We start from the raw sequence: 16,898 nt of genomic DNA on the forward strand, positions 1-16,898 counted from the left end.
ACTTAAAAAGTAAAATTCTACAATTCTAAATTCCGAACGGAATGAACCAACAATCCACGAGAACAAAGTTGGCCCAATGCTTTGTGGCGTGATAAAGAGTTACCGTGACCACGCCGAAGTCAATCACTTTCCTATAACTGTGGATCTGACAATTTCACAGTCGCATTTTTTAATTAATTAAAAAAAACATTTTTAGCCATTTATAGCTACATTTAATGTTGTGGAAGATCCATGAGACATAAAACAGTTCCCCTTATTGCTTATGTTATAACGGCTACAGTGCCCTCCACTAGTATTGCCGTTATCTTGGCAAAGGGAGGTAGCGCAAAGCATTGACTAAAAGGGTGCCAATAATTGTTGCACACCTATATTTAAACTAAGATATAATTTTTTTTTTTTGGGATAAACAAGTGTTGTGTTTTGCAATTTTTTTGATATCCATGAGAGCACTCTGAAGTTTCCGAACAAAAGGTTAAACAATAGACAATTTTTCACCGCCTTCTTTGCTCATATTTAACAAGGGTGCCGATATTAACGGAGTGCGCCGTTTAAACAAACGATCGCTCCCTCGCCGGCATTTCTTTTTTCTTTCTTTCTACCGACGTCAATAAGACAACCCCCCTCCACCTCCAAATTGTCATGTTATCTCGTGGACGAAAGGGAAAAGCGCAAAGTCATCGGTCTTGAAGACTTTCCCATGTCAGAACTGTGCTGTCATGGAAACTTGACCTTCGGCTGGAAGACGATAAACACCACCGCGGTATCAAACTGAATAAACACAGCCGAGGTCGTTTGAATTTTACGACGGTCGTTTTGAGAAGGGACGAATGACTCGTATAAACCTGCGTAGGGGTTTTTTTTTTTTTTTTTCTTTCTAAGGCACAGATTTTTTTTTTCTTTCCCTGCCTCCACCACAAGCAAAACAACTTTCGCTTCTGGTATTATATCAGCCAGGGGAAATCCCTTCAACCGCCCATGATTACATCCGCAAGACCCGATGCTCGAAATTATTACAGCCTTTATGATTCACCGTCTTTGACTTTGTCGTGTCTTCTCTCATTTCTCTCTCGGCATCACAGAACACGGCTCAGTCGTTTAGTCCTTTTTAAGAGGTGCAGGCGATGCTCAGACAGATGGGAAATGTCGCTCGACTACTGACGGGATAGCGTGTAGTAAGAATGAATTCTGTCTTCTCGTTATTTGCGACAGATTCCTGTCGTGTGTTATCGAGAAAAAAAAAAAAAAAACACAATAAAAGTATCTGGATTCATTTTGTGACGAGCTACTCGACATGTGGGAGGTTAAAGACTTCGGCCTTTCCTCCAGTCCAAACTCGACCCTCCCCCTCCTCCTCCTCCTCCTTGTCCTCTTCCATTTCGTTTCTCCTGAAATGCCCTCTTCCCACCCCCCAAACACACTGGGGCGGTGCTTCCAATCCTCCCCCTGCCCCCACAGAGGGAAAGAAAAACCCACTCCCATCTTATTATTAACCCAGTGACCAGACCGACTGGACATCCATCCGCTTTCTATTTAAAGAATCTGTAGCGACTCGAGACGTTCGACAGATCTTTCATTTATCAGGCTTTTGTTTGTTTATCCCCCCCCCTTTCCCCTCGCAAGCTTTCTTGCTGTTCGCTCTGAAAGGTGAAATGAGGCATGCTGGAAATCCGGCAGCCGACAATAGGAGACAGCTGCCTCCCTCTCTCTCCCTCTCTCTCTCTCTCTCTCTCTCTCTCTGAGCTTTTCAAGAGCTGAATTAGCAACGTAAGCTCAAGACTCGCCCCCCACACACACACTAGTCCAGAACCACTCGTCCTCGCCTTACGAAGCTCAAAAAAAAACCATGCAGAGGAAAAGGGCTTTGTTTCCTGATCTGTGATCGTTTGAACATGAGATTCTGAGACATTTCATCACCTTGTACGGTTTATCCACTTTGTTAGAGATCTGCCGAGGAGAGCCTGCGTGTACGTAAAATATCAATTATTACAACAAATCTTCCTTTCGGAGCTGAAAAGAATGGTGTGTGTGTGCTTTAATGCAGCAGGGAGATTTCACACTCTGGGACACTTTAATTCAGGTTGAAGAGTCACTCGGAGGTCAGCGGCAGAAATCCGTCTCAAAATGGCAGCGTGAGAGAACGACCAGCGCGTCGAGAACTCGAACCTCGGTGCGACGTTTTCCGCCAACACGACGTCTCTGCGTTACTAACCGGCTCCTCGAAATCCCACCGAGACACTATTTACGGGTGAAAACTTTCAATGGCTAAGAATCTGAACCTTCATTATGACTCTCCTACCGCTCGGTTACTCAGTGACCGCACCGCTCAATTCTCAATGCTGATTGGACAGAAGGCGTTGATTACTTTTCTATTCCCAATTCGCCTACTATGCGTCTTAAATAGTGCCTGAGATTAAGATTAGCGTGGCCCGAATCGTAGTACGTTGAAATGAGTATCCCAAAAGGTACCCGGATGGCCTACTGTTTCCGGTAGTGTGGATCCGTGGACACTTTTTCAGAGAATATTACCCACAACTCCTTGTGCCAGGGAGGAGGAGGAGGAGTTTCGTGCTGGTTTGCTTCACCGGATTCGACATGTAAACATAGCGAGTGACGAGTGTAACATTGTGCAAAGTGCGTCCTCAGGTAGTAGAGAGTGTTGTCCACTAATGATAGGGCTGGCGGTTCGATTCCCGGCCCACGTGACTCCACATGCCGAAGTGTCCCATATAAGCGCAGACCATTTCCCAACCTGCGTCTTCAGTATTTAAGAGTAAGAACTTAAAAGTTAAGCACTACATCTAAATGAAAATAAATGAAGGGAATGCCCACTTAAAGAACATAGTACAAACTATATAAGGAATAATGAATGAAGCAACGAGGAGTGTGTTTACAGCGAAGGTGTGTGTGACTAGACCGCAACGTCCTCTCCCGGGACGTGACGTGACGTGTTCGTGTCCCAGTACTTGCATACTCTTTTGCTACACACTCAAAAAGCATGTATCTTTTCCTTCACAACAAGAGTACATACTTTTCGCGCACAGTATAAAAGTACGCAAATTAAGACGCAACACGGGTTTACTGCGCTCTATCATTCTAACACGGTATCGTTTCTATAGCAACAGCCCGTTCATAAACGGATAAAAAGTACGACGTGTTGTATTTTCATGCGCAAAAACTCATTAGCGGCGGCAGATTTCTGAAGCGTGAGAGGAATTGAACGCTACGAGAAACGCCAATAATAAAGTCCTAATCGGAATGTAAACGTTACTCCGTTTTGTCCTGACGTTGATTATTTTCTTAAAACAACCTCCGACAGCACTACTGAGGGTTGTTCCTAATTATCTGCTCGTTAACTTATTTAATATCACGAAATCGAGCACTCTCGTGTGCATCAATTATGGCAACATAATTACATGAAACTGTGATGAATTAAGCAAACTATGATGCTAATTTATGAAGTCATTCCTACTTACTTGAATGCTCCAAGGGAATTAATAAGTATTAGATACATAATATTATTACATCTTACAACAAGATCTCATTTATTGCACTTTTTATTATTATTATTATTATTATTATTATTTTTAACACTAACACGACTCCTTTCATGACATCTGGACTCTGTGCCATTCTTATAATAATATAATGAAAAAAATCTGATCACACGGCGTCGAACATTAACACACGTACACGGCCGTTTAATAAAATGAAGCCAATTTCTGTAGCTCTGCATTTTACCCCTCACACGGGGAACAGCTTTATAGAAGTGCTTCGCTAATGCCATGAGCCACGAACACGGTCGTAAAGACACTATTATATTTATATATATATATATATATATATATATATATATATATATATATCTCGCCGTACGAGCAGGGCCGGTGTTAACGCAGGGTTGTAAACGACCGCGGCGTGGCTGTAATCATAGCACGTCTTAAATCTTCCGTTTTCATTTCCATTCGTGTACTTTATGAAGTCGTGAACGCTCAAACGGTACAAACGTGGCTGGAGAAGAGTTCGTTCGTCTCCGTGAGTTGAAATCATGGCGGATTCGGTGGTATCGTCAAAGAGACGATCTTTGCCTTAGAAATCGAAATCGCTTCATGGAGCAGATTTGGTCGGGGCATTGTCAAATACCTAATCTGTGCCCTATGAATCAAAATCGTACGTATGAGAATCAGCGGTATTGTCAAATATTGAATCGTTGCCTTATCACTCAGTACGTTTACATGGACGACGATAATCCGATATGAACCCGATTAAGACGATACTCTGATTAAGAAACTAGCACGTAAACAGCGATTTCTGATGACCTTAATCCGCCTAAAGTCATACTCGAAGTAAACACAAATGGAACTAAGACGTGTGGAGTATTCCTGTTTTAGTCGCATTATGGAAGTGTGTTACAGACATGTACACACCTTAATCACAGTATTAACGTCGTGTGGGAGTTTTCACCGCATTTTGCGACAGGACACGTTCACACACGGCAGTGCTTAACCGTTTCACGGCAAACAAGAGAGCGCGGCTGCTATACAGTAGGAAACTTACCTACTGTGTAGTAGGAGAAATACACGTATCTCTATATACTATACAGTAGGAGAAATACACGTATCTCTATATACTATACAGTAGGAGAAATACACGTATCTCTATATACTATACAGTAGGAGAAATACACGTATCTCTATATACTATACAGTAGGAGAAATACACGTATCTCTATATACTATACAGTAGGAGAAATACACGTATCTCTATATACTATACAGTAGGAGAAATACACGTATCTCTATATACTATACAGTAGGAGAAATACACGTATCTCTATATACTATACAGTAGGAGAAATGCATGTATCTCTATATACTATACAGTAGGAGAAATGCATGTATCTCTATATACTATACAGTAGGAGAAATACACGTATCTCTATATACTATACAGTAGGAGAAATACACGTATCTCTATATACTATACAGTAGGAGAAATACACGTATCTCTATATACTATACAGTAGGAGAAATACATGTATCTCTATATACTATACAGTAGGAGAAATGCATGTATCTCTGTATACCATACAGTAGGTAAGTACACGGTTTGGGACGCAGCCCACGGCTTCAAGCAGTCGTCTATTTGCACGTACAGCATGACAAATAATTAACTGCACTTGAAGCTTTCGTAAAATTAAAAATGAAACACCCAAAACTGTACACGGTTCCATAACGAAGACGAACTGTATGTGGATATGTGAAATTCTGGAGGGAACTCGGACGGCGTGGCGCGGGGACGTAATGACGTGTGCCGTTAATCCATCTATGTACTAGATCATGTAAAACGGGAACATGAAAGGAATATTCTAAAAGCCACTCATGTAAACACCTTAATCACAATATTGTCTTATTCAGAATAAGGTCAATAATTAGATTACTGCTCTCCATGTAAACATAGTAGATGAAAATCGTGCGCATCAGAATCAGAATCAGAGTGGTATTGTCAAATAACAAATCGTTGCCTTTTTGTAGCAGATTCAATGGCATCGCCAAATACTGACTCATATTGCCATAAACGGTAAAAATGTGAAGAGTTAATATATCATCACAGACATCACCACGCTATCACAAAATATGAACACCAGCACTAATTTAGCTAAAAGGGCATTTTGTCTTCCTCTAATGACTAGCACATGGACCATGAATATTTTCCTCATTCACTTTCTACATGGATAAACATCAGTGACATGGACTAATCCGTACACTAGAACAACCTTACAACAATAAACAAACAGCATTATTGTACAGTGCAAAGTGATTCCTCGAATCTGTTAAAGACGTAGGGCCAACAAACGGCTCTGCTGCATTCGAGCGTGCTTACAGCATCATCAGCTGTGTAAAAATAAATAAATAAAGAAATAAATAAATAAATAAATAAAAAAGATTCTTTTAGCGTTTTAGCTATTTATCGTTTAAATCTACACACAGCGTTTCCCAACGGCTCCTTTCTCAACGCCCCATTCTGGCTCTCGTATTCCGTGTCTATAAAGATCCTCGCATGGCACAGCGCTACGGAGATACAACGGCGTTCAGATCTACAATCTCAAGACATTGGAGTGTAGCAAAACAGCACGCATTCTTGTGGTAAGGTTTCGGTTCTTTGTCGCGCTACGCGCTTCACCGACTCGATTCCTCTCTCTAGTTCAGAAAGTCATGACTTTAATCAGCGGTCTCATAATCTTCATATTATTACCACATCTGACCACCAGAAAAACTAGGGGGGAAACTAGGGGGGAAACTAGGGGGGAAATGGGGGAAACGATGTGATGATTTGGATCGATGCGTCAATTTAAAACCTGACACTGAGGCAACAATCACAAATCGATTATTATAAATCCAAAATTATTATAAAGCCTGAGGTTTACTCCCCTAGTCGTAACCATGTGACTAAAAAGCTGCAAGGGTTACTGGTTTTTCCTCAAACACACACACTTACCTAGCCAACTACCTCGCCATACGTTATTTACATTATGTTAACTATCAAATTAGAGCCTTTCTATTAGGTTTCCAGGCAACCAAATCATGGGGTTGGGCAGCACAGGGCGCTAACCTGACCCCTTTCACATCCCATCGCACGTTAGAAATAATCCAGGACTCCGCGGCGCTCTAATAAAACGTCAAACGCCCAAACTTACCTTTTCGTTTTTCACTTTCTTTAACACTCGGCACTCGCCGTTATCCATGTCCTCGGGTTCGGATTTAATGGACAACGGTACTATTCCTACAGAATCCAGGGTGTTATTCCCATGTGGCTCGGTCACGGCCATGTCCACGTTCTGAGTACTGTCGAAGGAGGCACCGCGAGTACTGTTCCCAAGTGCTTGAGCGTTAGCAGCTACCTCCTTCTCGATAGCGACCACAGCGACCGCTCCTTCATTTTTCTCCTTCTTGTTTTTCCCGCTCGATACCTCCTTGTCCTTTTTGCTGCTTGGAACGCCGCGGGCCGTTTTCCCACCCTTCTCTGTGCCTTTGCCAGGCGCGGCATTCCCGGAGCCTCCTGAACCACCTGTCGTACAAGTAACCTCCACTTGGGTCCGTCCCTGGTGCTCTTTTTTCACGGCGTCTCCCGCCGGATTCTTGGTACTATTGTCCTTGGAGTTCTTGTTGCGCTTCGATTTCGATTTGCTCTCTTTGCCTTGAGGGGCGCCGACCGGGCTCACGAACTTGATATTGTCGGGCAGGGCAGCGACGGCGCTGGGCGGAGCTGCCATTCCCCCCGCTTCCTTGGAGCCAGACATCTCGAGTTTGTCCTTCTCTAAGTCAGCTTCGAGGTCGATGATCAGATTGCCGACGCCGATGTCCCACTCATCACCGCTGTCGTAAGGGTCCACCGCATTCGAGTCCACACCTTTCCCGCCTGCAGTGCCACCACTTAGGGACATTTTAGTGCCAGCTCCCCGAGTCTGTCACTGTAACGTCTGATCGCTCAGACTTCCAGGGGGTGGGGAGTAGGGGAAACAGGGGCCTCAACGTATCGATACCAACTTCCCGAACACCCACATCTTGCCCTAAAGGGAAGAAATAATAATAGTTACAAAGAGAAAACAGGATTAGCTCACACTGAGAGTCAAACAAAGATAATCTTAAATGACTGATAGAAGGCCAATGAACTTCCAAAAAAGTGACACTCAGCCTTATTTATCAATCTTTTAGCAAAGTTGTACGTAAATCTTGTGTTTAAATGTTTTTATAGGCCACAACAAACTAAAAACTCCTGCCAGAAGTATCCGCAATGCTGATCATCCTCATCAAGTGCGTTTATTCCTAAACGCGGATCAATTAACGAGTGCGTTCACAAGTTAGCCACGCAGACAAAACCCCACAAAAGCCAAAGCTCTTCGAGAGCGGTGATCGAGCGCCTCGGAAGCGTGGCAAGCGCTAAATCTTCCAGTAATGCAGCTCAGCCATCGCAGCCCATCATGACGCCTGTCAAATCTTCCTCATGTTTATTGAGCGCCATTACTTTTGTTCCAACTTCATAGCTGGGAGATGGATTATCGATACGGTTATAAACTATGTCCACGATATCATCGTATCGTGATACCTTTTGAAAAAAAACAACAAAAAAAAACTGTATTTATTAAACTGTATCAGTATCAAAGTAAAATTTCTTTACGTTTATGTTTTCAACGCAAGTTAGCTAAATTATGCTGCACATCTTGATACATATGTATCGAATAAAGGTTTTCAAGTATCGTGATATGATATCTTTGGCGTATCGCTCAGCCCTAACAGCCGGTCTCATTCGTCACGGAATTTTCACGAAGTTCTTCAGTCCATACTGGAGTGTTTTGGTGATCGTTTTGAAAATTGTAAAAATGCTCGATTTTGCTGTGGCGCGGCCAAAAACGTGTACACGTCACGTCATTACACAGTCCGTACAGGATTTCGCAGAGGTTTTTTGGTGATTATCGGGGCCAGAAATTCTTGATTTCGCTGTAGCTTTGAAATTTTTTTAAAAAAAGTTCTTTGTACTTTTTTTTTTTTACGGAAAACGACTCGAGGTTTTTAGTTTTAGCCGTACTCCTCTTTGACGCACGTGAATCGAAAAGGGCTTTGGCTGGATGCGTGGCGCGATGACGTGTCACGTGACGCGTCTCGGCCCAAGCCTACGGGAAAACCGCAAGCTCCTCCGAATATTGCGGAGTTCGCTTCATTTCCGTGTTCATTCCTGCGATCCCAAAAAAAAAAAAAAAAAAAAAAAAAGACGGCGGAATCCCGGAGGGACCGGGTCACGTGTAGTGAAAGTAAACGAGCCGTTTAAACCTGACGGTGTAATCGAGGTTCGAATTAAATACGCAAATTTACACAAACTCTACGAATGTCTACTACTATTGTAGTTAACTACTGTATTTAACATTACTAGATTTTCCTGAATACTCCGTTACTTGAGAGTCATTTATGAAGAAACGTGTTCCATCTCTCTCAAAGTAAAACAGATCACGATACCGGAGATTAACGGAGAGTAAAAACAGGAAGATAAAGCTACAGTCGGCACAAAGCCGTAAATGGGGAAGGGCTGTTAAAACCGGCGCTTAGTCAAAGCTCCATGCCCGGAAACTAATTGAACCAGCCGTGCACCTTTTCACAGGCCACGAAGCTTGGAGAGGCTTAGCAGTCTAAAGCTTGAAAGGCCATCCCTAGTCAAAGGAGCACGACCTTTAACCCTACTCATTGTAAATAATCAACACTGACGTCTGCAGCATCTGTCCTGAGGAGATTGTAAAGGCGGATAAGGGTAGGCAAAAAAACAAAAATAATACCCCACCCACGCACACGTTAAGCCGAGTTATCTGATTAATTATAAAATATACAAACAGGCTTTATTAGATTGTTGTTATACCCCCGAGTAGCATCAGGACATACGGTTCTGCTCCTGCTCTGAACAGCTTGAATACATTACACTCTTTCATGTCTTTTGATCTTCACCACGTTGCATCCGTCAGCTCAGACGGCAGAAGAAGGGCGCGAAAGTCTTCGTTTATCACTTGCGGTGTCATCGCGTACGGCTGTGCTTACAGCTTCACACTGAAGACCGTGTGTCACGGGGTCACGATTGATCGGACGGTTCCTTCTGATCACGTACCTGCTCGGTATTTACTCGATCTAGTGGCTCTTTATGCTTGTGAGATCGTGCGCAATAGGCCATTGTCCTATCGTGCCCTTCGAGGGGGAAAATGAAGTGGGCGTGGCCAGAAACACGCAACACGTGGCGTGTACACTTCACGTCATTACACAATCCGGACAGGATTTCACTGAGGTTATTTTTTGTGATTGTGGCGGCCAAAAACGCTTGACTTTTCTGCAGCCTTTTTTTTTTATTTAAAAAAAAAACAAAACGAAACAAATAGTTTGCTTTGTTTTGCGGGAAGCGACTTGGGAAAATCGCGCGGAATAGTTTCGCACGCTCTTTCACAGGGATGTCTGTTGGTAAACGAGACCTTTTGGCTGTACTCATGTTCGACGCACGTGAATCGAAGAGGGTTTTGGCTGAATGCGCGTCGTGATGACGTCACTTGACGCATCCTGGCCCAAATCTGGTTGGTTTTTTTTTGTTAAACTATAACCGTGTCCATCATATGAACTGATATGAAATACGTGCGCATTTTCTTACGTTTTGAGAGAGAATTAACCACGTTAAATCGTCTGACTTGATAGATTCCAACCACCAAGATGATAGTATCGCCAAGCGTCCCAAGCCTAGTTCTCATCCTTAGTATGCCTGGCTGCGACTCTACAAAAATACAGCTTTGTCCATAAAAAAAAACAAAAACAAAAACAAGTACAACAACAACTCGCTCTGGAATCGTACTACAGCGCCGCACGTTCGTAACTTTATCAAACACACCAGCACAGCACTGTTCCCCAGAACCAAACCAAACATCCATCCATTTTCCGTACCTTATCCAACACGGGGTCGTGGGGAGCCTGGAACCTATCCCAAGGAACCCCTGGATGGGGAGCGAGTCCATCGCAGGGCACACTCGCACACCCACTCACATACTACGGACAATTTAGAACCGCCGATCAGCCTACAGCGCATGTCTTTGGACGGGTGGAGGAAACCGGAGTACCCGGAAGAAACCCCCGCAGCACGGGGAGAACATGCAAACTCCGCACACACCTGGTAGAGGCAGGATTCCAACCCCAACCCCAGGGGTGCGAGGCAAACGCGCGAACCACTAACGCCAGCGCGGAAAATGTTTGTTTAGGTGTAAAGAGACTAGATTTGACTGGTTTTACTTTTGTTAGGAATACATGATACTTTATTAAATTCGCCATGCAAGGGATTTCGGTGTGAAAGAGATTCAGCAAAATAAATAAATAAATAAATAAATACGTTTTTGGGATATCGGCTGATACTCGAGGTTTCGGTATCGGAAAGTGAAAACTGGTATCATGCCTTCTTACGTCTTTAGCTAGGTAGCTACTGCTACGCTAGTTACACTGTAGAGCTCCACCTTTCCTTGCAGTCTGTCTTTCAGCTTACAACAACAACAACAACAACAACAACAACGTGATAAATACACACAGTGAAAGTGATTTTAATCTTCCAAAGAAAGAACTCCTCCTCTGGGATTTAATCGTTTTTGCTTCCTTTTGTTTTTCGCTACAAGGATTTCACTTCTTTAGAGCAGGTTATCCCGTGAAAACTTCAAACCCTAACACCCGTATAAACACACAAGCCGTCCTGTTAACCATCTCATGTCTTATAACATATAATACATCCTAAACCACTTCGTCCTCTTTGATTTTTTATTTTTTTAGTCGCCCTGTGAAGAGATAAAACCGTCGACTCTGAGGTGACAGCCCTTCCTGGTCAGGACCCGAAGCCTGCGAGTGATTCATTAAGCTGAACGGCACCGAGGAAGCTGTCGTCTAATCTCTCACAGATGTCCGAGCCTTCATGCCGAAGAAGCTGCAGCTGCCCTTCCGGCTAGAACGGCGCGGTGCAGGTCAGGCACGAGTCTGTACCATCTGGAGGCCTGCTGCGGAGTACCGAGTACTTCTCGTGTCCCGTTATCGCAAAACTGACACTTAGGGAATCCCTCGAGCTTCTCTGTGAAATGTCAGGAAGGAGCGCGAGCGGGGAAAACGGAAACAGGGAGGAACCCGTCACTGACGGCTAAGTGGAGAAGATTACAGAGACATGGAGGAAAAGAGACTGCAGTTAAAACGCTCAAAGGGGGCAAACGTTAAGGGCAAAGATCAGGATTATCCAACGCTCACTAACTGCATGCTCCGTTTGGGGGAAAAAAAAAAAAAAAAGATTTGAGAACCTGTAAGGTTCCGCAAACTCATTCTTTGTTCGTCAGAAAAACAAGGACACAGCGCTTTATTTTATTTTATTTTCTTGGAACGAACAACAAGGGGGACATTTTTCCCCTCTAAAACTTTTATTATTAAAAGTGTTTTAATTCTTTTACGCAAAGTCTAAAAATCAAACATTCATGGAATCAAATATTAAAAATAATGAAGAAACGCTACTGCGGGACATTTCAGCGATTCAACCAGGAAGTTCCCACCAGAACGCCACCATTCAACACGTTCTCTCTGCTTCACATGAATCTTAATACTTCCTGCCATCCACCCACCCTTCCATCCATCCTTCCTTCCTTCCTTTCATCCACCCATGCATCCTTCCTTCCATCCATCCACTCATCCATCCTTCCTTCCATCCATCCACACATCCATCCTTCCTTCCATCCTTCCTTCCTTCCCTCCATCCACCCATGCATCCTTCCTTCCATCCATCCACACATCCATCCTTCCTTCCATCCATCCACACATCCATCCTTCCTTCCATCCTTCCTTCCTTCCTTTCATCCACCCATGCATCCTTCCTTCCATCCACCCACTCATCCATCCTTCCTTCCATCCATCCATCCACACATCCATCCTTCCTTCCATCCACCCATGCATCCTTCCTTCCATCCATCCACTCATCCATCCTTCCTTCCATCCCTCCACTCATCCATCCTTCCTTCCATCCATCCACACATCCATCCTTCCTTCCATCCACCCATGCATCCTTCCTTCCATCCATCCACTCATCCATCCTTCCTTCCATCCCTCCACTCATCCATCCTTCCTTCCATCCCTCCACTCATCCATCCTTCCTTCCATCCCTCCACTCATCCATCCTTCCTTCCATCCATCCACACATCCATCCTTCCTTCCATCCACCCATGCATCCTTCCTTCCATCCATCCACCCATGCATCCTTCCTTCCATCCATCCACTCATCCATCCTTCCTTCCATCCCTCCACACATCCATCCTTCCTTCCATCCATCCACACATCCATCCTTCCTTCCATCCATCCACACATCCATCCTTCCTTCCATCCTTCCTTCCTTCCTTCCTTTCATCCACCCATGCATCCTTCCTTCCATCCACCCATGCATCCTTCCTTCCATCCATCCACTCATCCATCCTTCCTTCCATCCACCCACTCATCCATCCTTCCTTCCATCCATCCACACATCCTTCCAACCATCCATCCACACATCCATCCTTCCGTCCAGCCATCCACTCATCCACCCACACATCCTTCCAATCATCCATCCTTCCACCCACTCATCCATCCTTCCTTCCATCCATCCACACATCCATCCTTCCTTCCATCCACCCATGCATCCTTCCTTCCATCCATCCACTCATCCATCCTTCCTTCCATCCCTCCACACATCCATCCTTCCTTCCATCCATCCACACATCCATCCTTCCTTCCATCCATCCACACATCCATCCTTCCTTCCATCCTTCCTTCCTTCCTTCCTTTCATCCACCCATGCATCCTTCCTTCCATCCACCCATGCATCCTTCCTTCCATCCATCCACTCATCCATCCTTCCTTCCATCCACCCACTCATCCATCCTTCCTTCCATCCATCCACACATCCTTCCAACCATCCATCCACACATCCATCCTTCCGTCCAGCCATCCACTCATCCACCCACACATCCTTCCAATCATCCATCCTTCCACCCACTCATCCATCCATCCATCCACACATCCATCCTTCCTTCCATCCTTCCTTCCTTCCTTCCTTTCATCCACCCATGCATCCTTCCTTCCATCCACCCATGCATCCTTCCTTCCATCCATCCACTCATCCATCCTTCCTTCCATCCACCCACTCATCCATCCTTCCTTCCATCCATCCACACATCCTTCCAACCATCCATCCACACATCCATCCTTCCGTCCAGCCATCCACTCATCCACCCACACATCCTTCCAATCATCCATCCTTCCTTCCACCCACTCATCCATCCTTCCTTCCATCCATCCACACATCCATCCTTCCTTCCATCCTTCCTTCCTTCCTTCCTTTCATCCACCCATGCATCCTTCCTTCCATCCACCCACTCATCCATCCTTCCTTCCATCCATCCATCCACACATCCTTCCTTCCACCCACTCATCCATCCTTCCTTCCATCCATCCACACATCCATCCTTCCTTCCATCCTTCCTTCCTTCCTTCCTTTCATCCACCCATGCATCCTTCCTTCCATCCACCCACTCATCCATCCTTCCTTCCATCCATCCATCCACACATCCATCCTTCCTTCCATCCACCCATGCATCCTTCCTTCCATCCACCCACTCATCCATCCTTCCTTCCATCCATCCATCCACACATCCATCCTTCCTTCCATCCACCCATGCATCCTTCCTTCCATCCATCCACTCATCCATCCTTCCTTCCATCCATCCACTCATCCATCCTTCCTTCCATCCCTCCACTCATCCATCCTTCCTTCCATCCATCCACACATCCATCCTTCCTTCCATCCACCCATGCATCCTTCCTTCCATCCATCCACTCATCCATCCTTCCTTCCATCCCTCCACTCATCCATCCTTCCTTCCATCCATCCACACATCCATCCTTCCTTCCATCCACCCATGCATCCTTCCTTCCATCCATCCACTCATCCATCCTTCCTTCCATCCCTCCACTCATCCATCCTTCCTTCCATCCACACATCCATCCTTCCTTCCATCCATCCACTCATCCATCCACACATCCAGCCACACATCCATCCTTCCGTCCATTCATCCACTCATCCATCCACACATCCTTCCAACCATCCATCCACTCATCCATCCTTATTTCCATCCTTCCATCCACCCATCCTTCCTTACATCCATCCATCCATCCACTCATCCTTCCTTCCATCCATCCACCCATCCTTCCTTCCATCCATCCACACATCCATCCACACATCCTTCCAACCATCCAGCCACACATCCATCCTTCCGTCCATCCATCCACTCATCCATCCACTCATCCTTCCTTCCATCCATCCACCCATCCTTCCTTCCATCCATCCACACATCCATCCACATATCCTTCCAACCATCCAGCCACACATCCATCCTTCCGTCCATCCACCCATCCTTCCTTCCATCCATCCACACATCCATCCACACATCCTTCCAACCATCCAGCCACACATCCATCCTTCCGTCCATCCATCCACTCATCCATCCACTCATCCTTCCTTCCATCCATCCACCCATCCTTCCTTCCATCCATCCACACATCCATCCACATATCCTTCCAACCATCCAGCCACACATCCATCCTTCCGTCCATCCATCCACTCATCCATCCACACATCCTTCCAACCATCCATCCACTCATGCATCCTTATTTCCATCCTTCCTTCCATCCATCCACACATCCTTCCAACCATCCATCCTTCCATCCACCCATCCTTCCTTACATCCATCCATCCATCCACTCATCCTTCCTTCCATCCATCCATCCACCCATCCTTCCTTCCATCCATCCTTCCTTCCATCCATCCACCCATCCATCCACTCATCCTTCCTTCCACACATCCTTCCAACCATCCATCCTTCCTTCCATCCACCCATCCTTCCTTCCATCCATCCACCCATCCTTCCTTACATCCATCCATCCATCCACTCATCCTTCCTTCCATCCATCCATCCACCCATCCTTCCTTCCATCCATCCTTCCTTCCATCCATCCACCCATCCATCCACTCATCCTTCCTTCCACACATCCTTCCAACCATCCATCCTTCCTTCCATCCACCCATCCTTCCTTCCATCCATCCACTCATCCTTCCTTCCATCCATCCATCCACCCATCCTTCCTTCCATCCATCCTTCCTTCCTTCCATCCATCCTTCCTTCCTTCCATCCATCCTTCCATCCACCCATCCATCCACTCATCCTTCCTTCCATCCATCCTTCTGTCTACTCATCCTTCCTTCCATCCACTCATCCTTCCTTCCAGCCATCCTTCCGTCTACTCATCCTTCCTTCGATCCACTCATCCTTTCATTAATCCTTCCTTCCTTCCTTCAATCCATCCATCTTAACAGTCCGTTCGGGATTTTGCGATCGCAGAAACTAACGGCAAATCAAGCAAACTCCGCGATATTCGGAGGGGTGTGAAATTTTTCAAAATTGCCGCAGATTCGGGCCGAGACGCGTCTTATGACGTCATCACAGTGCTCGTTCAGCTGCTACGGACAATTTGGAGACGCCGATCAGCCTACGACGCACGTCTTTGGACTGGGGGAGGAAACCCCCGAAGCACGGGGAGAATATACAGGCTTCGCGCATGCGTGCGCACACACACACACACACACACACACACACACACACACACACACAGGGAGGAGGCAGGAATCGAACCCCCAACCGAGGAGTGCTAACCACTCAGCCACCAGGTTAGAGAGGTCTCTAAAAAATAAAAAATAAGTCTAATCGTACCTAACGTCCATTTAAATTATTATAGGAAAATAACAACAATAAACAAACCACACAACTCATGTCATTGAATCTACCATCTTACTTTTCTTGAGAAATATTTTCCACGATTTGTTCTCCCACTTTTCAGAAGAACAAAAATCCCCACAATGAATGTCACAACGATACGCCGGTTTATAGCCAGTTTACTTTTATTTTTTAAACTCAGAAGAGGCCATATTTGCAACATGCAAGCAAACATGTGACCTCAAAACACTTCCTAGACCTAGCACTAGACCAGCATACGCGAACACATCACTTCAGCAATCACATGATTCACAGAAACACTCCCGACCCGAACAGGAGGAAATACCCGGAGCTCCGCCTTCATTCTGTTCTAGTTCTACACGCCGCGACCGAGCACCTGACCTCCACCCTCGAGACGGCAGACGCAGATCGATGCTGTGATCTCCGGTGCGTTACCGCCTGCCAATTCTCGGCCCATGTAATTGGCGAAACTAAGCTACTGACAGACGAGCCGCCGCGTCGTGTTGAAACGTTCAGAAAGACGGCGCGTACATGTCCTCGACGTCGTTCA

The 16,898-nt window shown here is 45.4% G+C and overlaps 1 protein-coding gene across 7 annotated transcripts in view; it reads right to left on the reverse strand.

The window, feature by feature from the left end:
• Positions 1–16,898, reverse strand: part of LOC128613426 (zinc finger protein 609) — a 72,650-nt gene that overhangs the window by 44,949 nt on the left and 10,803 nt on the right. For all 7 annotated transcript variants that reach the window (XR_008386881.1, XR_008386880.1, XR_008386879.1 and 4 more), the window contains exon 2: positions 6,695–7,567. Coding sequence is in view for 2 of the 7 variants with exons in the window: in XM_053634163.1 (XP_053490138.1) it covers positions 6,695–7,441 (747 nt within the window). In the remaining 5 variants the exon portion in view is untranslated. The remainder of the gene's footprint in view (positions 1–6,694; positions 7,568–16,898) is intronic.

The sequence above is a fragment of the Ictalurus furcatus genome, chromosome 10 (assembly GCF_023375685.1).
Source record: "Ictalurus furcatus strain D&B chromosome 10, Billie_1.0, whole genome shotgun sequence".
Lineage (NCBI taxonomy): Eukaryota > Metazoa > Chordata > Actinopteri > Siluriformes > Ictaluridae > Ictalurus > Ictalurus furcatus.